The 23,316-nt window shown below is 34.7% G+C and overlaps 10 protein-coding genes across 10 annotated transcripts; 2 read left to right on the top strand and 8 right to left on the bottom strand. All coding sequences in view use genetic code 12, as the record gives it.

Moving 5' to 3' along the window:
- Positions 1–69: 69 nt before the first annotated feature.
- J8A68_001588 (uncharacterized protein) lies at positions 70–1,515 on the bottom strand (the record flags this gene model as incomplete). Its single annotated transcript, XM_049405256.1, has 1 exon — positions 70–1,515. The coding sequence occupies one exon, from the start codon at positions 1,513–1,515 to the stop codon at positions 70–72; it is 1,446 nt and encodes a 481-aa protein (XP_049265127.1).
- Positions 1,516–1,969: 454 nt separating this feature from the next.
- SHP1 (protein phosphatase regulator) lies at positions 1,970–2,905 on the bottom strand (the record flags this gene model as incomplete). The annotated part of the gene is made up of 2 exons (XM_049405255.1): positions 1,970–2,663; positions 2,736–2,905. The coding sequence occupies 2 exons, from the start codon at positions 2,903–2,905 to the stop codon at positions 1,970–1,972; spliced, it is 864 nt and encodes a 287-aa protein (XP_049265126.1).
- A 519-nt stretch (positions 2,906–3,424) lies between these two features.
- Positions 3,425–5,728, bottom strand: MET6 (5-methyltetrahydropteroyltriglutamate-homocysteine S-methyltransferase; the record flags this gene model as incomplete). The annotated part of the gene is made up of 1 exon (XM_049405253.1): positions 3,425–5,728. The coding sequence occupies one exon, from the start codon at positions 5,726–5,728 to the stop codon at positions 3,425–3,427; it is 2,304 nt and encodes a 767-aa protein (XP_049265125.1).
- A 1,725-nt stretch (positions 5,729–7,453) lies between these two features.
- URA5 (orotate phosphoribosyltransferase) lies at positions 7,454–8,113 on the top strand (the record flags this gene model as incomplete). Its single annotated transcript, XM_049405252.1, has 1 exon — positions 7,454–8,113. The coding sequence occupies one exon, from the start codon at positions 7,454–7,456 to the stop codon at positions 8,111–8,113; it is 660 nt and encodes a 219-aa protein (XP_049265124.1).
- An 88-nt stretch (positions 8,114–8,201) lies between these two features.
- On the bottom strand, positions 8,202–8,972 carry SEC65 (RNA-binding signal recognition particle subunit; the record flags this gene model as incomplete). The annotated part of the gene is made up of 1 exon (XM_049405251.1): positions 8,202–8,972. The coding sequence occupies one exon, from the start codon at positions 8,970–8,972 to the stop codon at positions 8,202–8,204; it is 771 nt and encodes a 256-aa protein (XP_049265123.1).
- Positions 8,973–9,461: 489 nt separating this feature from the next.
- Positions 9,462–10,997, top strand: J8A68_001583 (uncharacterized protein; the record flags this gene model as incomplete). Its single annotated transcript, XM_049405250.1, has 1 exon — positions 9,462–10,997. The coding sequence occupies one exon, from the start codon at positions 9,462–9,464 to the stop codon at positions 10,995–10,997; it is 1,536 nt and encodes a 511-aa protein (XP_049265122.1).
- Positions 10,998–11,187: 190 nt separating this feature from the next.
- CDC4 (SCF ubiquitin ligase complex subunit) lies at positions 11,188–13,620 on the bottom strand (the record flags this gene model as incomplete). The annotated part of the gene is made up of 1 exon (XM_049405249.1): positions 11,188–13,620. The coding sequence occupies one exon, from the start codon at positions 13,618–13,620 to the stop codon at positions 11,188–11,190; it is 2,433 nt and encodes an 810-aa protein (XP_049265121.1).
- A 1,156-nt stretch (positions 13,621–14,776) lies between these two features.
- CDC60 (leucine--tRNA ligase) lies at positions 14,777–18,067 on the bottom strand (the record flags this gene model as incomplete). Its single annotated transcript, XM_049405248.1, has 1 exon — positions 14,777–18,067. The coding sequence occupies one exon, from the start codon at positions 18,065–18,067 to the stop codon at positions 14,777–14,779; it is 3,291 nt and encodes a 1,096-aa protein (XP_049265120.1).
- A 576-nt stretch (positions 18,068–18,643) lies between these two features.
- Positions 18,644–21,343, bottom strand: J8A68_001580 (uncharacterized protein; the record flags this gene model as incomplete). The annotated part of the gene is made up of 1 exon (XM_049405247.1): positions 18,644–21,343. One exon carries the CDS (start codon positions 21,341–21,343, stop codon positions 18,644–18,646), a length of 2,700 nt encoding a protein of 899 aa, XP_049265119.1.
- A 367-nt stretch (positions 21,344–21,710) lies between these two features.
- Positions 21,711–23,192, bottom strand: J8A68_001579 (PRP24; the record flags this gene model as incomplete). Its single annotated transcript, XM_049405246.1, has 1 exon — positions 21,711–23,192. The coding sequence occupies one exon, from the start codon at positions 23,190–23,192 to the stop codon at positions 21,711–21,713; it is 1,482 nt and encodes a 493-aa protein (XP_049265118.1).
- Positions 23,193–23,316: the final 124 nt, after the last annotated feature.

Raw genomic sequence — 23,316 nt, 5'->3', positions numbered from 1 at the left:
TGAATAGAAAGCAACCCCTAGCCCTTATACTTATAATTACCAGACAAATGCACTTGAACGTGCTCATTATCATATACCCAACTGTGTCAGAGATTCGTGTTTATTATCCAATGGTAATCCAATTATAATATCATCGTTATAATATTTGCGTTCTCCTCTTAATTGCTTAAATAGGTCTCGTTTAAAATAATCAGCTTCTTCTGTAGAGGAGGAATCAAGCTCGTTAACGTCGGCACAACTTAGGAAATGGGTATATTTGCCACATAAACCCAGCGATAATAATGGATCAGTGATTTTCTCATTATCATAAATTCCTAATTCTTGGAGTATTTGATATATATCACTTGGATTTTTTATATTTTTGAAAACATCTAAAGAAATAAGATGTCTCATTATGGAAGGATGGGGATAAATTAAAACAAATTTCAAGACATCAAATAAATACTTATATTTCCTTCCTTCTTGAACATAAAAATAAACCTCTATATCAGAAGCCAGTCCTTTAGCTTTAAGCTGTTGTTGATAGAAGTCATTCAAGAAGGAATTCATCTCTTTTAATGATAGATCATGTTCCACAGTTCTGAACTTTAATAGATAACTCGAAGATAAGAGATTACACAAGTGTTTTATTGAGTCAAACGAAATATAACTATTTGAATGGCCATGAAGATAAATATTTGATGTTAGACTATTTTGCATATAGTTCGGCACCAACCAGTGAGTTGTTTGCAATAAACCCCAATGTAATGCTGTTAGGAGAATACCTTGATTGAAATACAGTTCGCTTGATTTTATAACCACAGCTTCTTTGAATTTAATCTTTTCAATTATTTCTGTGAGTGATATTGCTTGGATCCTATCCCTGGCAATTTGTAGAAACAACCGAGAATAATCAGGTCTAAGCCTGTCCATTAACTCCCATGCCTCCTCAATAAATAATCGCAATAATTCGACTGCTCTGGATCTCTCCAGATTATCAGGATCATGTCTGTTGTCAAGAATATCTTGAAATGAAATATAACTATTGGGTATTATCAGATATAAATGAAACTTTATATATATAGGAGGAACTTGTATAATTTCATTCTCGGAAGTTAAAACAAGTAACTTATTAATCTTTTCATCGAATCTGGCTTGTTGCTCCCGTATCACAACCCCAAATATAATCTTTGAATCGGTAGGATCAACTATCTCCACTATGGATCCTTTCACAGGCACTTGAATTGTGTTTTGATTTATGATAGTCCCAAAATTCATCGGTGGGACCCATGGACGTTCTTGTTCTTTATACTCCCTATTTGCATACTTCCCGTAAAACTTCTCAGGGTTAAGGAAGGATATCCTCTTTCTATAATACAGTTTGATTTGTTGTTCCAAGGTTTCATTCTGATGTTCTTCAGGAGTATTGCTAAAGAAGTTGGACGTTACCTGAAAAACATAAGGACTCAATTCACTTCCTATAGCATAAGCACCTCTCAACAGCACTCGAATCCCTGGACGAGGAGATCGTATCATTATTGTTGTGCTTGATAGATCTGTGCTTAGGGGGTTCTGGTGAACAAGCCGACCGAAAAATTTGACCGCCAGGGGAGAAAAATATTTTGTATGAGGCTGGGGTCGCATCGAAAACTCTATCTGATCAAAAAGCAAGATGATCTGTCTGTGTACCCGTAAAGAGAGGTTGGTTTACTACGAATATATGTGTTATATATTTATATGTATATTCTTGTAAATATAGATATATATAATAACTCTACTTCGTAGAAACATGATAGTGGCGTAAGAAGTTAAAACGTGGTCGTTGTCAGTGCAGTTTACTTTCTTCAATTGGTTTAACTGGGAACGCATGACTCAAGGTAAACGGTTTACTAGCATCATTGAATTCATGATTCCTTACAAATTCGTATACTTTAATAACTGAATCGGCAGAATTGTTGAACACACGACGGAAAAATGGTAAACGTTTAGACTAGACATGATTTCTTAGTGCTTCACCTTCAGGTTCTGTAGGCTTTGGCACCTCTGCCGGAATTTCAGTTGGTGTAGCTGTTCCATTCAAAGGTTCTCCTGGAACTGGAGATCCTAATCTATGACCAGTCCCGAAGTATCCAGCAACTTTCCTTTTGGGTGGTGTCCATTCTTCATCTGTCTTTTTAAACACAGAGACATCGACATCTTGGCCAAATTCAACATCTAATATTGAAATTGGCACTCTTCCTTGATTCAATTCCTGTAATACATTAGTATTCCTAGGATCATCATATCTATATAATGGACCATCTTCACCTACAGTAAATCCTTGTTTCCAAAATGTGATCTGTCTTGTCACTTTATTAGGCGGACGAGGGAATCTACTAGAACTGAGATCGGGTATTTCTTGACTTGGTTCATTACTATCACCCAATTTGAACCCCCTACCTGTAAATTTAGGTTGTTTTGGTTCATTTTCTCCGGATGCAGCACTTGGGCGATCATCAGGCTGAGTCATTTGTTCTTTGGCTCTTTGGAAGATTTGATCAATAAGCGAATCATTACCTGACTTTTTATCTTTATTTGGATTTTCCACTTGAAGTCCTGATTTTTCACCCCCAGTGAAATAATTCATACCAGGTTTGTCGTCGTCGGAATCATCTCCTTCTGGAGCGTTTAAGTCTCTAAGGGTTCTAAACTGGCCTCTTTCGGAAGTGTTAGTAAGTCAATCACTAGTCTCATAACTACAACATGAGTATACATACCCTCTTTGACTAGAAGGAGTGCTTGAAGGATCTTTGTTGGCATAATAATCCTCCACTGCTTCAACCACGTCGTTATCATTTCTTTGTAAGTATTGTTCAGCCAAATATCTAGATGAATTTGTAATTGCTACAAATTCTTCAATCGATTCTTCAGCAGCTTTATCGGACATTGTGGTTTCTTATTACTTTCACTTAAATTGTTGATGATTTGACAATTAACAATCAACAAGTCGTAAACTTATGAATTACTAAAGGGTGAAACGTGAGGGCAAAAAAAAACCACGATACGACATTGCCACATTTACAAATGCGACATGTTTTGTTAGCTGCAAGAATCCTCCTGCCAAGGAAACCATAAGGTTCTACAAGTAAGACTCTACAGACTACAGAAGAAAAGGTACCAAATATATGTTTATTTCATATATAATATTACTTTTAATATATTAAATATTTGGCTTGTTGAAATCCCAAATAATAATAAAACAAAAATTAAACAAATAAACAAAAAAAGAACAATAATAATATGAACATAAAAACGTATTTTTCTCTCATTTCTTCGTCATCAACCAAAGTAAAGTAAAAATAGTAAAATAAATTACATTAATGTTGAATAAATGTAATCAGCTACAGCATCAACAACACAAGAATTGAATAATGCAAACAAAACACTAAAGTCTCAGCAATAGTATTTAGTATTTAGCACGGAATTCCTTAGCAGCTTCAACCATATTAGTTAAGGATTCCTTAACTTCTGGCCAACCTCTAGTCTTTAAACCACAATCAGGGTTAACCCAGAACTTATTGGCTGGGTAAACCTTTAAGATTTCTTCAATTCTAGAAACAAATTCTTGCTTGGATGGAATTCTTGGGGAATGGATATCGAATAAACCTAAACCAATGTGATTTGGATATTCAGCAAATTCTTGAATATAGTTTGGATCATCCTTCTTGGAGAATTCAATAGAAACAACATCAGCATCTAAAGCCTTGATATGGTTTGGATCTAAATCAGAATAACAGAAATGGGAGTGGATTTGAGTAGAGTTTTCAACACCAGAAGTAGCAACACGGAAAGATTGAGCAGCCCAGTTTAAGTAGTCAGATCTTTCTTTACCAGCTCTTAATGGTAAACCTTCTCTGATAGCTGGTTCATCAACTTGGATAACAGTAATACCAGCAGATTCTAAGTCTTGAACTTCATCTCTTAAAGCTAAACCTAATTGTAAAGCTTGAACCTTACCAGAAACATCATCTCTTGGGAAAGACCAACGTAAAATGGTAACTGGACCAGTTAACATACCCTTCATTGGAGACTTGGTAATAGATTGAGCATAGACAGATTCCTTAACAGTCATAGCCTTTGGCCTGGAAACATCACCGACAATAATAGGTGGTCTGACATATCTGGAACCATAAGATTGAACCCAACCGTTGGTGGTGAACGCGAAACCTTCTAATTGTTCACCAAAGTATTGAACCATATCGTTTCTTTCTGGTTCACCATGAACTAAGACATCTAAACCAATTTCTTCTTGGAATCTAACAACAGTTTCAATTTCCTTGTTGATAAAAGTTTCATATTCTTCAGCAGTGATTTGACCTTTAGCAAACTTGTTTCTGTTAATTCTAATATCTTTAGTTTGTGGGAAAGAACCAATAGTGGTAGTTGGGAATAATGGCAAGTTGTATTTAGCCTTTTGTTCAGCTAATCTTTCTGGGAAAGCAGACTTTCTGGTAGATAAAGATTCATTGATGGTGGTTAATCTTTCTTGAACCTTAGGGTTGTTGGTAATAGAAGATTCAGATCTAGCCTTGATAGAAGCAGCGTTAGCAGCTAAAGCTTCAGAAACATCTTCACCAGAAACATTCTTAGCAATGGTAACAACTTCAACTAACTTTTGAGTAGCAAAGGAGAACCAATCCTTAATGACTGGGTCTAATTTAGCTTCAGATTCCAAGTCAACTGGAGTGTGTAATAAGGAGGAAGAAGTAGCAACAACAACCTTTTCAGCACCTAATTGTTCAACAGCCTTAGAAACAAAAGCAGAAGCCTTGGCGAAATCAGTCTTCCAAATGTTTCTACCGTCAACAATACCAACAGATAAAGTTTGGTTACCCTTTAAGATAGCAGAAACTTCTTCAAATTGTTCTGGAACTCTGACGAAATCAAAGTGGAAACCAGCAACTGGTAAGTTTTCAATAGCCTTTAAGTTTGGTCTAACATCACCGAAATAAGTAGTCAAGATTAATTCTGGAACATCATCACCAACTAATTGTTCGTAAGCAGCTTGGTATTTAGCTTGAACTTCTTGTGGTAAATCTAAAACTAAGACTGGTTCATCAATTTGAACTTGAGTAGCACCGGCTTGTTTTAATTGAACTAATAATTCTCTGTAAACTGGTAAAACCTTTTCTAATAAGGAAATTGGTTCCAAGTCAAGAGAATCCTTATCAGCCTTACCTAAATAAAGATAAGAAACTGGACCAACAAGAACTGGTCTAGTTTGGATACCTAAAGCCTTAGCTTCATTGAATTCATCAACTGGCTTAACACCGGCAGCAGTGTTTAACTTGAATTCAGTAGAGTGAGAAAAGGTTGGTCTGACGTAATGGTAGTTAGAATCGAACCATTTAACCATTTCTAAAGCAGTAACATCAACAGCTGGAGTAGATTCAGTAGCTTTTCTTTGTAAACCTCTACCCATAGCGAATAAGACATCAATTGGGGCTAAATCAAACTTGGTGTATCTTTCTGGAATAGCATTGAATAATAAAGAAAGATCTAAAACTTGATCATAGTAAGAGAAATCATTAGATGCAATGACATCAACACCAGCATCCTTTTGTAATTGCCAATTGTGGGCTCTTAATTCTTTACCCTTGGCTAATAAGTCTTCAACAGTAACCTTACCTTGCCAGTAAGATTCAGTGATTTTCTTTAATTCTCTTTGACCACCGATACGTGGGAAACCTAAAACGGATGATTGAACCATTGTGTTTTGTTTGATTGTTATGGAGTTTTATAAAACTTAAAGAAAAGAAAAAGAGGAAAAAGGAAAACCAGAAATTTTTTTTAAACTTCAGGGAATTTCAATTGACTTAAATACCTTTTTGTTTAAAAGGGGATTTTTTTTAAACTTTTCTGGACAAAGGTGAAAAATTTGAAAAAAAAATTTTGGGAACAAATCAATTTGGACAAAATGAAAAATAAAAACGTTGGAACAAAAGAACCCACGAGAAAATCTTTTGACAAATATTACACAAAGTTGATAAAATTATATCATTATGATTAAGATTTCTCGAACAATTGTGAAGTAATACGAACAACGACATTCGATGAGTTCTGTAAACCCATTGTAAGTTCTCAATTGACATCACCCAAGTTCTCCAGCAACTGAAAATTGGTCATTTCTCGGTGTGGGCGACCCTTTCTCGACCCTAAAAAATACCGCCGCAAGATCAAATAATCAAGCGGAATAATGTCGCGTCTCCTTTGATAAAAAAAATGTCGCAGCGGCAGCATATCGTTAACGCGATCATCGTATAGAACTATTTGACTCATTAAGAAATTTCACATGAAAAAAAATTATTGTGAAATGTCACGTGTTCTTATTACTTTTTGATACGTAAAAAAAAGTTAGCGAAAAGTTTTGACTCTGGATAATTTGTTGGGATTGTTGAAAAAAACAATACGAAGGGCCCGACACCGCTAACGGGATAATCACAAAGTCAATTGGCAATATACATTAAACAACCATAATGAATGAGCCTCATTTCCTGGAATATTCTCGTCTGCAGGCTTGTGTGTAAAATTCTTGAGATGAGCGGGAATTGAAATAGGATTTTATAAGCTGATTATCTGTCAATTTATGCCCGCTTAGGAGTAAGTGCCAGTCGCCGCCCTCTTTTCACTTTTCGAAGGAGTATGAAGGAGTACAGATGAGGTTTTCATTCCCATTGGGTTGTTCGTTTGTCAGTCAAGGAGCGGTATAGTTCTATCACAATTTGCATTCCTCTCTTCTCAAAGCCCGCAAGATTTTATCGTGATTTCACCACATTAAAACTTTTCTGTAAATTTTTGCTAAAATTTGCAACCAAATTAATTTTGAATTCAGCCAATTACCTTTATTCAACTGAATTAATATTTTATCTGTTAGGACACCAGGGGATAATCCAGCTATATACACAGTCATCTGAACAAGAATAGTGAGTCAGAAGTGGAAGCAGCCAAATGACATCTTGGCAAGATCAGTCTGGTTGGTTCTACTACAATAACCAAAACTCTGATTGAATAAAATAATTCCCAAGTGAAGTATGCATATCCCAGTTTGAAAGGTAACATTGATTGATGTATATTAAGTGCAGCTAGTTAATCATCATATTGTAACTAAATTGGTTGAGAGAAAGGAAATATCTTCTTACCGAAACAAATGGAAGCGAATATCACGTTGACGCCAATAAAAAGAACAACGGGAAATCCAATTACTAGAAGAATATTCCCATTTCAATTAAGAAAGAATCAAGATGTTAATTTTATAGAAAAAGTTGTTTACAATCGACAAACTTTTCTACAACAACTACTAAGGTCTTTTTGAATATTTTGCAACAATTTTTGCCAACTGCACACGACCTCTTCTCTAGCAGATTGAAATTTTTGAAAGCAATTAGCCATATTCAATTCCACTCATTGCCCCAGTCACTCGCCCACCCACTGCAAAATGTCATCATACAAATCATCATTCTTACAAATCGCTCTCGAATCCGAAGCATTAAAATTCGGTAGTTTTACCTTAAAATCCGGACGTCAATCTCCATATTTTTTCAATTTAGGATTTTTCAATACTGGTAGTTTATTATCCAATTTAGCCACTTCATATGCTCAAGCCATTATTGCATCTGGATTAAAATTCGACATTCTTTTCGGTCCAGCATATAAGGGGATCCCATTGGCTGCTATTACTGTTGCCAAATTAGCGGAATTAGATCCAGAAAATTATGCAAATATTGGATATTCATTCAATCGTAAAGAAAAGAAGGATCATGGAGAAGGGGGATCCATTGTTGGATGTGCTTTGAAGGATAAGAAGATCTTGATTATTGATGATGTTATTACTGCTGGGACTGCTATTAATGAAGCATTTGAAATTATTGGTAATGAAAAGGGACAAGTTGTTGGATGTATTATTGCTTTAGATAGACAAGAATTGACTGCTGATTCTAATATTAGTGCTACTGAAGCGGTATCACAAAGATATGGTATTCCAGTTTTATCAATTGTTAATTTGACTGAAATTATTACTATTTTGAGTGGGAAGATTAGTCAAGCTGATTTAGCTTCAATTCAAGAATATAGAAATAAGTATGGTTCTAAGAATTAAACAAGAAAAGAAGGATAAATCCTATTTATATCTTATTTATTTGGTAAAACTATTAATACACATACAAACGGAATTGTAACTGACAAAATCAACCTCTTATTTTCATGACTTTCTTTTTCATTTGTTTTGGAGCAATTGGTTTTTGTTCAGGAATTTCTGGTTCAGGATCATATATTCCTTTAGTCATTGGATGTTTCAAAGTAAAATTAGAATGTACTGGAACTATAGTATTCATTTTAAATCCTTTAACTTTAGGTATTTCTTCAGGAGTAAAATTTTGTTGAAATTCTTGAGGAAGAGCAATTCCACTCTTTTTACCAATACTATCCAAACTAGTAGGATGTTCACTTAAATAATCAGCAATAGCATTAAACAAAGCTCTTTTTGTTTTAAATCTTGAATCAACAATTTTACCACCATGTAATACATCTTTTAATAAAACTTTAACTCTACCTGGATTACCAAAATCTTGTGGATGCAGTTTATCTAATTCCAAAAACACTGGTAAATTAAATGATCTACAAGCATCACTTATAGTCTTTGCCAATGGATTTTCCACTGCACGATCAATACTTACTCTTCTACCTTCTTTATGAGATCTATTAATATCGAAATAACATGGATATATCATTTGAAATTTCAGTAGTTGTTCTCTTTCTTCTTCAGTGAAAGATTTTGGATCGACAATATCTTTATGTGATACTGGGGCATCTTCTTGTTGTTGTTGTTGTGGTATTGGTGCCATTGGCATATTTGGAAATAATGGTGGTTCAGAATCTTGAGAACGAATAATTGTCGGTTCTGGAATGGGTGGAGCAATTGGTGTTCTTAAACTTGGATCGAACTGAGCAATGTCCATATCCAATAACAGCTACAGCAGTAGTAGCTGAAGAAGATTATGACCAGAAGAACTGTAATATAGATTGTATATATTACTTAATGCCTTGAGCTCAGGTTGGTCAGATTGCTTCTACTTGTTGAACATAGAAAAAGAACAAAAGGAAGAAAAAAATTGTTCAGCAAAGAAAATCAGTCACGTGATAAATGTCATATAAATCTGATTCTGTCATAAATATTCTTAATTAATGCGACACTCATTTTAATGACTGGGGGAAGATTTCCGGAAATAGACAAAATCCCAAAAAGATTTTTTTTCGTTTCTTTTCTTTTTTTTAATCTTTTCTCTTGAAATTTTGACTTCACACTCAAAGAAAGAAAAGAAGTCAATTTATATTTTCATTTACGAATCATCCACAACTTTAAATCTTCCGTCTTTTTCTTCACTTATGATCATATAGATAGATAGACAAACAGACACATAGTCACGTTATAGAAACAGAGCCACAATATGGAGGAAGAAAGATTCAGTTTAGATACAATACAATCAAGTACATCTCAAGTACTTCAAGAATGTCTTGATATTTTTCAAAGTCCAATTCATCAACAATATATTCATAGTCCAATTAATAATAGCCAAAGTTATAATAATCATCCCGATATTCAATATTTTCAAAAAGTAAAACATAAAAACCATTTCACTTATCATAAATCAAAATCATCACATTCATCTCCACATTTAAGAACTGGATCAACCGGAAATATAGATAAAATTCAATCCTCTAATAGAATATCCCCAGCTATATTTGATCCATATAATCTAGATGCATTATTAAATAGACTACATACTTTTAATGTCTTAAGTTGGCAAATACCAGATATACCAAACACTCCACATCAATTAAATGAATTGAAATGTGCCAGAAATGGTTGGAAATGTGTTTCATTATCTCCAAATGAAACAACCAAGAATCATTTAATGTGTACCAATTGTAATCAACAACTCATCTTAAACTTCTTTGAACATCATCAATATCCCCAGCATCATATATATCATCCTACAACAACATTCAACTATGAATTCCTAACCGATGACGTCAATATCGAAGACACAACCAATCTACATCAAAAACTAATCCAAAAATACATCATCCAAATCGAATCCACCGGACACGCTCCAGATTGTTCTTGGAAAAATTTCGAAACTCCATTAGATGGAGTCTATTATCCTCGTCATTATCTTCCACAAACAAACGAATTCCTTATCTCACAATATCTCAAAAATCTCAAAAGTCTAACCGACAATTCCACCCTCCTACAACAATTCGCCGATGACGCCCTAGATCAGACATATTTATCCCATAGCATTAATCAACCACCATCAGACCCAAGACTCATATCTATATCCAATGAATGGCTAATCGCACGCTATTTCAAGCAAGATAAAGAAAACTCGGCCCTATTGCTACAATACACCCCAGCATGGATATATGAAATGGCAATATATGGCTGGACCCTCTATGCTCAACGATATGCTCAAGATGTGATCTTGTTATTGGCTTGTAATATGTGTAATTCGAGGGTTTTTTTGAATACTGTTCCCAAAGAGCATGTGGGGAATTTACCACCAAGTACGAAAATCTTACCGCTGGTGAAATATCCGATAACCCAGATGACTCAGGTTGATGAATCGGAGTTTGATAGTGAGGAACTGATCCTGCTGCTGGTGGTGGTGGGAGAGACTGGGGTTGGGTGTGAGAAGAAGTTTAATCCGATAGATAAACATGAACATAAATGTTGGTGTCCATATCGATATGATGAAAGTTTGGTTGATTATATATGGTGTATGATATTACAATCAGGTTCGAATATTGGTTTGAATGGGGAATTTATAAATCATGATAAAATGATTATTGAAAATATTTCTTCAAGAATGATGAATAATAATAATAATGGGACTGGTATGAAAAGAAAGAAGAGCTTTAGTGTAAATGATGGTTTGGAAAGATTACAGAAATTACGTAAATTATATTTAATAGATGATTAGGTGCTAGCTTATATAGTAAATTATAATAATAGATTTCATCCCGTTGCATTAAAAACTAACTAAAAAATTAAACTAATAATAACTTATAAAATCAATAAAAATACATTTATTCAAAAACAGAACTCCAAAACAAAAAAAAACAACTTTCATCTCTATGTACATTCATTCTTTTTCTTTTTCAGCTAATCAATTAAATCCTAGACACATTGCCCTCCACCACCTTCTTCTTAGGCGGCTCGCTAAAATCCAAAATTTCAATAAAAGTTTCCCCCTCTTCATCATCATTAAACCGTTGAACAGCAGCCACGCATCGTCTATAATCAATCCTCACCTGCCAAATGCCCCCCGTCACATCCGCCAACAAATCCCTAGCAAACACCCCCCTTCTCACATCCCACAACTTCAACATCTTCTCACTCCCACTCACAACCCTTAACGCATCATGTTCAAAACAAGTAATGGCGGCACCATGGCCCTTGAGTCGACTCATGACTTCTCCAGTCACAGGATCCCATATTCTCAACGTGGCATCGGCGGCAGCACTCACAAGTACCCCATCGACAAGATCTAATAATCCTACTAATGAAGAATGTCCTTCTAAAGTCTTGATTAATTTCCCGGTTTCGAAATTCCACATGTTTATATTTGAATCCATCGAACCGGAAAAACAAGTTTTGGTATTGAAATCCATGGCGGTGGAATAGACTCGATCTTGATGTCCGGTGAGGACGTGTTTACAATTGCCGTCCTGGAGAAGATCCCATACTCTGACGGTTGAATCGTATGAGCCGGAGATTATTATGTTTCCGTAGCCCGAGATTGATCTAACTGATTGAGTATGGCCCGATAAGACATGGAGTAAGTATGGATTATCAATTTCACTGCTGTCAAAAGTTGGTTGGTCATCACTTGTGGATGTTGTGCTTGTAGCTGGACGACTATTCATCCCATCTTCAATATCTTCATCATCATTGTCATCCTCACATAATGGTAATCTCCATACATGAATATTATGATCTCTTGATCCAGTAACCAAAAGGGGGAATTGGGGAAATATGATATCATTCCCATTTGAATCCTTTCCAATATTTGCCGGATGGATAATATCAAGACATCGAATTGTCGAAGTATGTCCCCGGAATACATGAGTACATTTCCCGGTTTTCATATTCCATACCCTAACTGTCCGATCAGTCGATCCAGTAACTAATGTATTCCCAGTATATTTCAATGCCCAAACCCCACCTTCATGACCTTCCAAGACTTTTAATAATTTCCCGGTTTTGGTACTATAGATTAATATACATTTATCATCTACTCCAGTTACGATTTTTTCATCATCATGTTGTAAACATGTGACTACTTTATTTCCATGACCGGTGACACAAATTCTTTTGGGTTCATAATTGGGGTTCATCCATCTATTAACGATGATACTTCTTTTTTTGTATAAGACTTGAGCCGGGTTCATTCCTGGTATTCCACCCCATTCTTGCATTAATTGGGTTGGATTGGCAAGTTCTTGTCTAATTATGATATCATCGGTTATTAATTTATCCTTTTTCAAGATATTAATCCAAAGATTTGGATTATTAATAATTTCAAACCATTTTTTACAAACTCGTGATAATGAAAGTAGGGTTTTTGAATCTAAATATGATAATATTTTCATGGTAATTTCAACGGGTAAATTACTTAATAAATCTCTTTTTAAAGAATTATGAATTAATTCATTAAATGTACTTAATGATGCACGATTTATATTTTGTAATAATTTAAAAATTAAATGATTTTGATTTCGTTCATTAAAATAGGGAAATAAATTAGTAACAATATCCATTAATTCACCTTGAGTAGTTGGGATATTGGAGAATTGTTTTTCTATTGGATCTGAATATTTAGGTATTTCAATATCCAGTTGGACTGGAGATGCACTTGGAGAAGGAAGGGGTAATTGTTGTATTGGATCTTCTTCAATATCGGAGATAGGTGTATGTGAAGGTGAATTTATAGCAGTTGGAGTTCTTGGGCGACGTACATGTATTACTTGTTGCTGCTGCTGCTGTTGTTGTTGTTGTACTTGTGATAATGTTGGAGCAAGTACTGATTGGTCTGCAGTGTTGGCAGTACTTTGTTGACGAGCCATTAGTGTATGTTGTGGTTGTTGTGGTGATAAAATACCCGCGAAAGAATCTAGCATAAATGGAGTTGTTGTATTCATTTCCGATAAGACATTACTAGTTAATCTTCTTTTTGGAGGATGGATTAAACCTTGTCTATAACTATGACCATGACCACTTGAAACTTGTGAATTATTTGTATCAGTATCAGAAACTATTATATCATCACAAGATATCATACTTTCACGTTCATCATCAGGACCTCCAACATCTCCAACATTTCTCTTTCTACTTTCACGTGATATATTATTATTGTTATTAATAGTATTAGTACCTTCTATAGTATTAATAGATAACTTTTGATATTCTTTATGTAACCAAACATCAGATAATTTACCATTTGGATTGGAAAACTTATAATCATATTTTGCAACATAATCACGTAAAGGATATGTAAAATTTGAACTACCGTAATTATTGTTGTTATTATTATTATTCGTCATAGTAGTTCTATCTCCTTTAGATTAGTAGTAGTCTATTATCAAATGTATTATATATCCCCTTTTGGTAGTATATTGATAGTTGTTGTTGATTGGTTGTTGTTGTAAAAAAATCTAAAATGGCAACTAAAGGGAAAAAAAAATCAAAAACTTAAAAAAAAAACTTAATGGAATTTGAAAACAATTTACAAAACCAGAACTTGTAGATTTAAAACACAAACTAATAAGTTACTGGAAGGGTTAAGTTTTATAAATGGAAAACTTCTTCTTAAAAAATGCAAACAGGAGATTTAATCTTATTTGTTTCTCTTATAGTTTGTAGTTGTAGTAATTTAGTTAAAGATAACTACTCTCTTGGGGATTGAAAGAAGATATTTAGATTTTCTTGATAAAATTATTTGAAAATTAAATGTAAACTTATGCAACTAAAACTTCCTTTGTTCAGTAGGATATATATATATCTATCGGTTCAGTTGAAGGTATTAATAGTATATCTATATGGTCGCTAAGTAATTTAAGCGCCTTTGATTTAGGGTTGCTGTTGTTGTTTGTTGTTGTAAAGTAATGGTTTGGGTAGTTTAATAAATTTATGGAGTTTGAATTTTACCCGAGAAATAAAACGAAAGCAGAATTTACAATTTACATTCAAAAGAATCTTTGAAAGAGTCAAACAAAAAAAAAGAAGAAGCCGCACCACCATTTTTAATATCAACATCTGAATGGATGGAATCTTCATCTTCATCATCGTCATCATCAGAAAAAACTTTTTTTCTTGCTTATCATTATTTAAGCTTTTTTGAGAATTAATTTATTCATAATTTCTCGTGATACAAATCAGTCTGTCTAACCGTTTACATAAAAATTACAATAAACATATTTTTAGTAAAGAGTAGTACAGTAGATTCAGTTTATTTATCCGAGGTATTACTTTAGATTATATCTTTGTATTTCTATTCAAATATAATTTAGATTATTTGATCATACTTAGATAACCTTCTGCATTTTCATAACTTTCTGATCTTAACTCCATACATTTACGTTTTTTATTTGCTGTTGTAAAATTTTGCAATTAAAGTAAGTTCTGTTTTATCGTTTATGGTTTATTAATTTCTATACAAAAAATATAATTTTAATTATTATAATTATTCTTATTTAAAATTTAAATGTTCTTAATCATAATACCTGGTTCACCTGGTACAGCAGAATCAATAATCTTACCAGTAATAGTAATAGGTACTTCTTCACCAGTAAGAATATTATTTCCAACTTTTGATCCATTATCAAATGAAATAATTTCAACTTCTTCAACATTAATAGAATAAGTTGCTCTCTTAATATTATTAACAGTTGCTTTTAATGTATCAATTTCATTAAATGTCAACTTTCTATTGAAAACAGTAGTTGGATCAACAGTGGTTAATCTTTGTTTAATCATAGTAATAAATGGCATAGCTCTCTTCATATCTTTACCAACACGTTCTCTAATAACTTTAGTATCATCTAATTTTTGTTGTTCAAATAATTCTCTAACCAATTCAATATAATTATCTTGCCATTCTGGGAATGTATTAGAAACAAATAATGTTAATTTAGCTGGTTTAGTAACATCAACATCAGATGGTTTACCACCTTTCTTCTTTTTCAAAACATTAGCTTCTGCTTCACGAATAGATCTAGAAACATCTTTAACATATTGTAATGAATCAATAACTGATTTAGAAACTGGTTCTGATGCTCTTGGGAATTTTGCAGTTTGAATACTACCTTCATTACCTAAAACTTCTTTATAAATATATTCAGCAAAATGTGGAGCAACTGGTGCTAACATTAAGACTTGAGTTTCAATATATTTCAAAACTAAATCTTTATGCATACCAACAGTACCACTAACAGAATCACGATAATAATCTCTAGCAGTTTGGAAATCAAATAATCCAAATTTCAATGCTGCTTTATAATTACTTGAAGAATATTGTTGATAAGCTTCTTCAATTAAATTATTCATTTCATGTTCAAATGTAACATCAAAGAAATTATCTAATGGACCAGTTCTTAATTGATCTTGATTCTTAACTTCTTCTTCACACCATTCTTTCAAAGTAGTTAATCTCAAAATTGCTGCATTAGCATTTGATTCATCAAAGTTAGCATCTTCAACAGTATCACCAGCATCAGCCATGGCGATTCTAGAGGCATCAGCTCCGAATTTTTCCACAATTTGTTCCAAGGTCATGAAATTACCAGTAGATTTAGACATCTTGGCATTATTTAACATTAAATGACCATTGGCTCTAACCCCCTTTGGCCAGAATTTCTTTGGGAATAAAGCAACATGAGAATAAATAAAAAAAGTTAAATGATTTGGAATCAAATCTTTCCCGGAAATTCTAACATCTAAAGGATAGAAATATTCAAATTCTCTTCTCATTTCTTTTAATTGAGCCAATGGAATATCAGATTCAATATCATCACGACGAGCAAAAATGAAATCAAATACTTCATCGGTTAATTGTTCTGGTTTAATATCAAATTTACCTTTAACTTTCCCATAATAATCAGAATGAAGGAATCTATCAATAGTATAATATGCCATATAAATAGTAGAATCAGATAATGATTCAACTAAATATTGTTCATCCCATGGTAATTTTGTACCTAAACCGAATTTTCTAGTCACGGCCCAATTCTTCATCCAAGCTAAAACACCTTCAAATCCATGTCTAGTTTCTTTACAGAAAGTTTCCATATCTTTCAAACATTCCAAAGCTTGTCCTAACCATTCTTCTTCACCATAATCCAAATACCATTGATCTTCTAAAGCCACAATACATTCATCACCAGATCTAGAAACAACTTGTCCCTCGGGTTCATTATAAACAAATGCATCACCAGCAGCAATTAAATCTTCTTTAACTTTAGCTTTGGCAACTTCAACTTTTTCACCAGCATATTTACCAATAGTCATAGTACCATTATAAAAACCTTCCTTATAAGCTAATTCTTTAGCTAATGCTAATTGAATAGAATCTTTTGGTGATTGGATTTTTAAATCATTAACTAAAAATTCGGCACATTTGTCTCCATATTTCTCAGTATTAACAATAGAAACAATATCGGTCTTAACCCAACTTTTTTCAATTTGATAATATTCTGGTTTATTAGCTAAATCTCTAGTGGTGACATAATCATCAGGAGAATCAGATGGAACACAAGTAACAACACCAGTACCCTTGGTTGCCAAGACGGTTTCCATAGGTAAGACACGTAAATCTTTAAGAACGGCCAATGGGGCATCAATCTTAGATCCAATTAAATCTTTACCATTAATAACCACAACTGGTTTATAATAACCTCTTTGTGGGGTGATGTTTTGATATGACATGTTTTTGAAGGCACGTTGAGTAGTAATGAAATAGGCTCCATTACCAGCATCAAAAATACCATAATCAATCTTAGGGGAAACAAAACAACATGATTGTCCATACATAGTTTCTGGTCTTAAAGTGGCAGCAACTAAATAAACCTTCTTGTTTTCGAATTCGAACCCTTCCTTGGCGAAGGTTGCCTTAGCAGCTGGAGCAAAATCAGTAACTTCGATTTTAATCCCAGTATATTCTTGAGGTCCAATTCCTTCACCTGATTGTCTATCATGATCCAAACATGCTTGTCCATCTTTTTCGGAATAAATAGTATATCTTTCCCCGAATTTGATCTTCCCACATTCTCTCAATCTATTGATTTGCCATCTGACAAAAGCATCATAATAAGGATTAGCATCAGTAGTTACCATACTACGTCTCCAATCAACTCTAGCACCAAATGAAGTAACATCTTTTTGACATAATGGTGGGAAGAATTCTAACCAATGTTCAGTATTGGCAAATTTAGGTACATCTTCTCTTGGGATCCCTAATTGTAACATGATTTCAAATTGAAATTTCCCTCTACCTTGTTTTGCAACCGCTTTTGATTTCTTACTAGTGAATTTTGTAACATCTTCATGTTTACTCTCAGCTTTTGGAGTTGGGACTGGATCTTCATCATCTTCATCTTCAGCAGGAGCACCACTGAAATCTTCACCAAATAATTCAATCTCTCTTTTAATCTTATCAGCAGCAGCTTTGATTGGCATACCAGTACAATGGAATCCAAGGGGGAATAATGCTCTTTTTCCATTCATTCTTTCAAACCCAGTAGCGAATTCGACTTTGGATAATGTGAATGCATGTCCGGCGTGCAAGACACCGTTCATGTATGGATACGCCATCGTACCGAAATGCTTTGGATATTGTTTTTGTAATTCATCAATATCTTCAATTGGGACTTCTTCAATGGTTGGTGCATTGACTTCGAAATATTTTTCATCAGCCCAAATTTTTTGATATTTCTTTTCGATGGAGATTAATGTATCTCTACGAACGGTGTTCTCTAACTTGATTGGACCACTCATTTGATTTGATATATTTATATCTTGGTCTAGCAAGAGAAAGAGTGGAGAGAGACAGGAATGGTTTTATATAATAAACAAAAAGAGTGAAAATTTTTTTTGACAGCCAATTTGGTCGTGTATGAGTCACAAAATGGAAAACCAGCAATATGCCTAAGATAATTATGATACACTTGAGTCGACATCTTTTATTGCTATTCGCATGGACGATTAATAGGTGGGTTGGAACTACTACATACTGACTCCTAGTAGCTCCCGACGAGTTAAGATAGGCCCATTTCAATTGAATCTGTGCAAAAGATTCACTCAATACAATAATTTCTGGAGACATGGTAGCCCCGCCGGCATCGGCTGCAAATCCAAAACACAATTAAATTTTTCTCCTGTTCCGGCTCCAACAACATTTTTGCAACAAAATGGAAGCTTTTTCCCCAGAGAAATGAAAAATGGGTGTATGCTGGCACCGTGGTTGTGAGAGATTGTTCTTTAAAGATGCATTAAGAGAATGTTGATAGGGCGGGAAGAGCAAACAGAATAATAGAATACGATATCTATAACTTATCTATATTTAAAGAACTTCTAACGACGACGTCTTTTGATTAAATTGGGTGGCACCATCAGCAACTTATTAGGAGCCTTGGTAGAATTTCCTTCAATAACACTTGTTGACTTAAGACACTCCAGTTTCAGTTGAATTTGCGCAAATGAATCACCTAATTTAATAGCTGGTTGAGACATGGTAGCCCGACCAGCATCAGCTGCAAATTGGAATTCAACCAATATTTTCTCTTGGTCTGGCATCAATAAGACTTTCTCAACTGGACCAAACTTTTGTGTAAAATATTCACGAATGTCATTCTGATTTAATGTTGTATCTACTCGTGATAATCCTATTGTTTTCAAATCATCAAAACCACGAGGGGTGAGCGTGTGGTGTTTCGCATGTTGTTTTTGGACATTTATTTTCCTACCCTGTATTTCAGTTTCGTGTAACTTAACCGCTTTGTCAAGATTTTGTTCTGACTCAAACACGATAATAGCAATCCCATCATTTTTATTATTCTTCAGTTTGCCTAGTCTAGGAAATGTCACTTGATCTATCTTGCCACAATCGCCAAATATTTCCCGAATCTCATCCTCTCCAAGATTAAATGGAAGATTCGAAACTCGAATTTTCCTTTCCGAAATCGGGGTTGATCTTTTCTTTTTCTCTTGGGGTCTCGAAACTACCACTTCTAATGGAATTGCCTTTTTCAAATTTTCATCATATAATTCTTTTCCATTGTATGTGAATATGGCCTTCTTGGCATCTTCAGAAGTGACATATTGGACATAACAGAATCTCTTTATCCGATGCCCCGCATGCTGATTAGGAAATCTGACACCAACTATAGGACCTATCTTCTCAAACATTTCTCGAACTTGTGCTTGACTGTACGTACTTGGGTAGTTATTAACAAACAAGGTGGCGTTTTCAAACTTGGTTACCACAATTTGGGAATCCCCTAACTGTTTGTATGTTTTCGTTAGCGCTGATAATACTTCTTGTTGACCGGAAAATTCAATGAGTCCTTCATATTGACCATTCTCGGAGTGAATTGAAATGTCACGTATATCTCCACATTCTTCAAACATGACGCGCAAATCATCAACTGTAGTATTCTGATTAATATTGGATATTTTGACTGTGAACTCTTCTCTAGATCTATGTTGCTGGTCGCTTTCAACTACATCATCGTGCATTCTCTTTGCTTGCGAGTTATTAGCTGCGGTTGGAATAGGCGAGGCTTCGGGTTCAATCTCCATTTTATCTTGTTCGGTTTCAAGATATTTCTGTTCCTTTCTCTCAGATAGATAACACTTCCAAACCACTTTCCTATTCTTCTCAATATCTCCAGCAATCTCATGGAATGAAATCCACTTATGTCTTATTTCTTGAAGTTTATTATCTGGATCATGACCATCAAGAGCATCCACTGCTTCTTCAAACATGTTTTTTAATCCTTCTGGGGGGAGCTTACTCTTCATATAGTCAATAGCCAAAAGCCATGCATTTCCATAGGACAGATATTGAGTAGTCAAGTTTTCAATCAAATCTATTGCCTTATCTTCCTCTTTCATTTCGTCATAGATTGAAAGTGCCAATCTAGGTATGCGATATTTACCATCATTTGGCCTGTTGTATGATTCCGAGAGATACTTTGAAATTTCTTCGTAAAGTTCCTCTGCGGACTCCTGCAGACGTTCATATAGGTGGTATCTATACTTCATTAATATAATAGCTTCACCAACTATTAGATATGGATCATTTGATGGGTCCAAAACTTTATTGCTTTCTATTCTTTTCATTAGGTCATCATATTCTTCATCTTCCCACCAAGTACGAGTTAAATATTCAGCATATGCATCAGGATGGTAAGGATATCTCCTAATGTAGCTTGCCAGAATATACTCAGCCAAGGCGTCTTTTATCAAGGATCGGACCATTCGGGTGGCACATTTCCATAGAGGAAGCCATTCATCCGAATCATACATCTCAACAGCTCTAACAAATATACTGACGACAGTTTCAAAATTATCATCATCATACTGGAAAAGATTCTCCATATATTCGAGCCACATGGAGACGTTGTTAGGATTCTTTTTAAGTGGTATTTCAAATTTTTCATAATATGCTTGAAGACGCTTCGTCTTGTGGTAAAGTTCACTTCTTGATGGAACCCATAGATCATATTGTTGTGGAGCATATTTACTACAAAGGGAGCAAAATTTATTAAATGTTTCATCTATTTGGTGATGTGGGACCTTGAGTCTGTCGTCGAATAAAGTATGTAAATCACGCCAATTGGGGTTATTCAGCTCTAGATTCTCTACCATGATGTCAAATACTTCATTACTGTGATAGTAATCAAATTGACAATCTTCCCAAGCTTCCGTTAGATACAGCCCGTAATTTTCCGACCCTTTAATTAATCTCAAATATTTAGCCCAATTCTCGCCCGTGGGAAAGTGGTTTGCAATCATCCCGGAAATCATAAGTGCATCCTCGGAGAGTGAGTCAATTGAATTTGTATATTGGAAGAAGTCATCAATATCACTTTTGGTGAAAGTGAAGTATTCACCTTTGAGGTAGTAAATTTTCTCTCTTCCCGAATGGTTTGGGGGAAGAAGTTTTACTAATTGACTTGCTTCTTTGTGAACAGCTGCATTATAAGGATCCGCTAAGATCTTTTCTTCGAGATCCTTAAGTTTGATTTCTATTGCATCTTCATCGGACATGCTTGATTAAGTGATTACCAGATAGAAATTCCTGTGATGGCATCTTGTTGTTTTGATTCTCCAGAGAACCCAAGTATTTTTTCCCGTTCTGTCGAAGGTGGTAGCGCCAATTCAGATACTAAGATCTTTACGCGATAGAATGAAGGTTCTCTGTTCGCTGAATAGATACAAGGGTAACACTACAATGTCATATATTAAACTAAACTAATAAACAAATCTAACAACGTTCATGTGGAAGGAATATTTTCTTGTTTGATGCACAACAAACTATGGAACACCACTATCCCGTTCCGAATGAACGTGGTATCTACATGTAATCTATCCGTTGAGAAGCAACATGCTATTAGAAGGTCTGGCGAAATCCATTTCAGTGAAGGCCCAAGTTTCTTTCTTCCTTTTTCTCAGACTGGTAACACTTCCAAAGTGCATGCTTTTTGGCCTTCAAGTTTTTTGCTTTCAATTCCAGGAATTCCTCAAATTGAAGCCATTGATACCTAAGTTCTTCAAGCTTGTTATCTGGGTCACATCCTTCAAGCGAATCTATCGCTTCTTCGTACATAGTTCTGATCCCCTCTGAAGGAAGTTTATTCTTCATATAATCAATGGCCCAGAGCCAGACGTCTCCACGAGACAGATACGTAGAAGTTAATCTGTCGATTATTTCTCCTGCTTTATCTTCTTCATCAAACTCATCGTAGATCTTAATAGCGAGCTTAGGGATTCGGTATTTACCATCATTCGGTCTAGTGAAAGACTCGGTAACATACTCCTCAATGGTTTTGAATAAAGCTGGTGTTTCTTCGAACCATTCACTAAATACACTACGAGTTAATCCATACCTAAATACGACGATTGCTTCGGCGACTGTTAGATTTGGATCTTTGCCTTTGCTAAGGACTCCATTGCTTTGTACCCTCAGGTAGATCATATCAAAATCGCTTTCCTCGGCTTCGGCTAAGTATTCGACATATGCAGCAGGATAATATGGGAACGTTCTAACGTAAGAACTCAAATGATCTAATTTAAATTCTTCAGTCACGTTGGCTATACGAGCCATCCGAATAAGACTTTTCCAGAGAGGAAGTGCCCATTCATCTGGAAAGTCTTGCACAATCGCTCTAGTAAATATGCTGTATACACCATCCATATGTTTGTCACGTTCATATATACCCTCCATATAATCTAGCCAAACGAAGACGTCACTTGGATTCTTCTTGATGGCTTTTTCAAACCTTTCGTTAAGACGTTGGTCCTCTTTTGTTTCATCGTGAACCCTACTTCTTGAATCTGCCCATGGCCAATACTCACTTTGCTTATACTTCGTAACGAAATACTTAAATTCATTCAATGTTTCATCTATTTGGACGTGCGGAATCCGTAATCTTTGATCGAATAAATCAAGAATATCGGGCCATTCTTCATAATACTTATCCTTATATTCAACCATAATGTCGAATATCTCATTACCGCAACAATAGTCGTATCTACAAGCATCCCATGCTCTTTCAAGATAGGCAGAGTAGTATGGCGAATTCCTCATCGCTTTTAAGTATTCCTTCCAATATTTTACTGTAGGATATTGATTAGTGATCTGATCAAAAACTTTACGTCCGTCATCGGAAAGCTTCCCAACAGTGTTGACATACTTTATGAAATCATCGGCGTCACTTTTAGTGGGTACAAAGTATTGACCTTTAAGGAAATAGATTTTGTCTCTTAATGAATGATTTTGGGGAAGAAGTTTAACTAATTTACAAGCATTCTCATGAGTAGCAAATTTGTAAGGCTCCTTCGCGATCTTCTTTTGAAGATCTTTGAGTCTCGTTTCTAGCGTTCTGACACTAACCATGATTGATTTAGCGTTCTGCAAAGGACCAATTGACACTACTTCTTTGTTCGGTTGTCTTCTTGAGAATTGAAAATGGTGAAAATTGAAAAATTCTCAAGATAACCCAACAATCTTTTTTTTTTTC

Source organism: Hemisphaericaspora subhashii (genome assembly GCF_019202705.1).
Source record: "Hemisphaericaspora subhashii strain CBS 10753 chromosome Unknown scaffold89, whole genome shotgun sequence".
Taxonomy (NCBI): Eukaryota; Fungi; Ascomycota; class Pichiomycetes; order Serinales; family Debaryomycetaceae; genus Hemisphaericaspora; species Hemisphaericaspora subhashii.
This window is presented reverse-complemented; position numbering and strand designations above follow the sequence as displayed.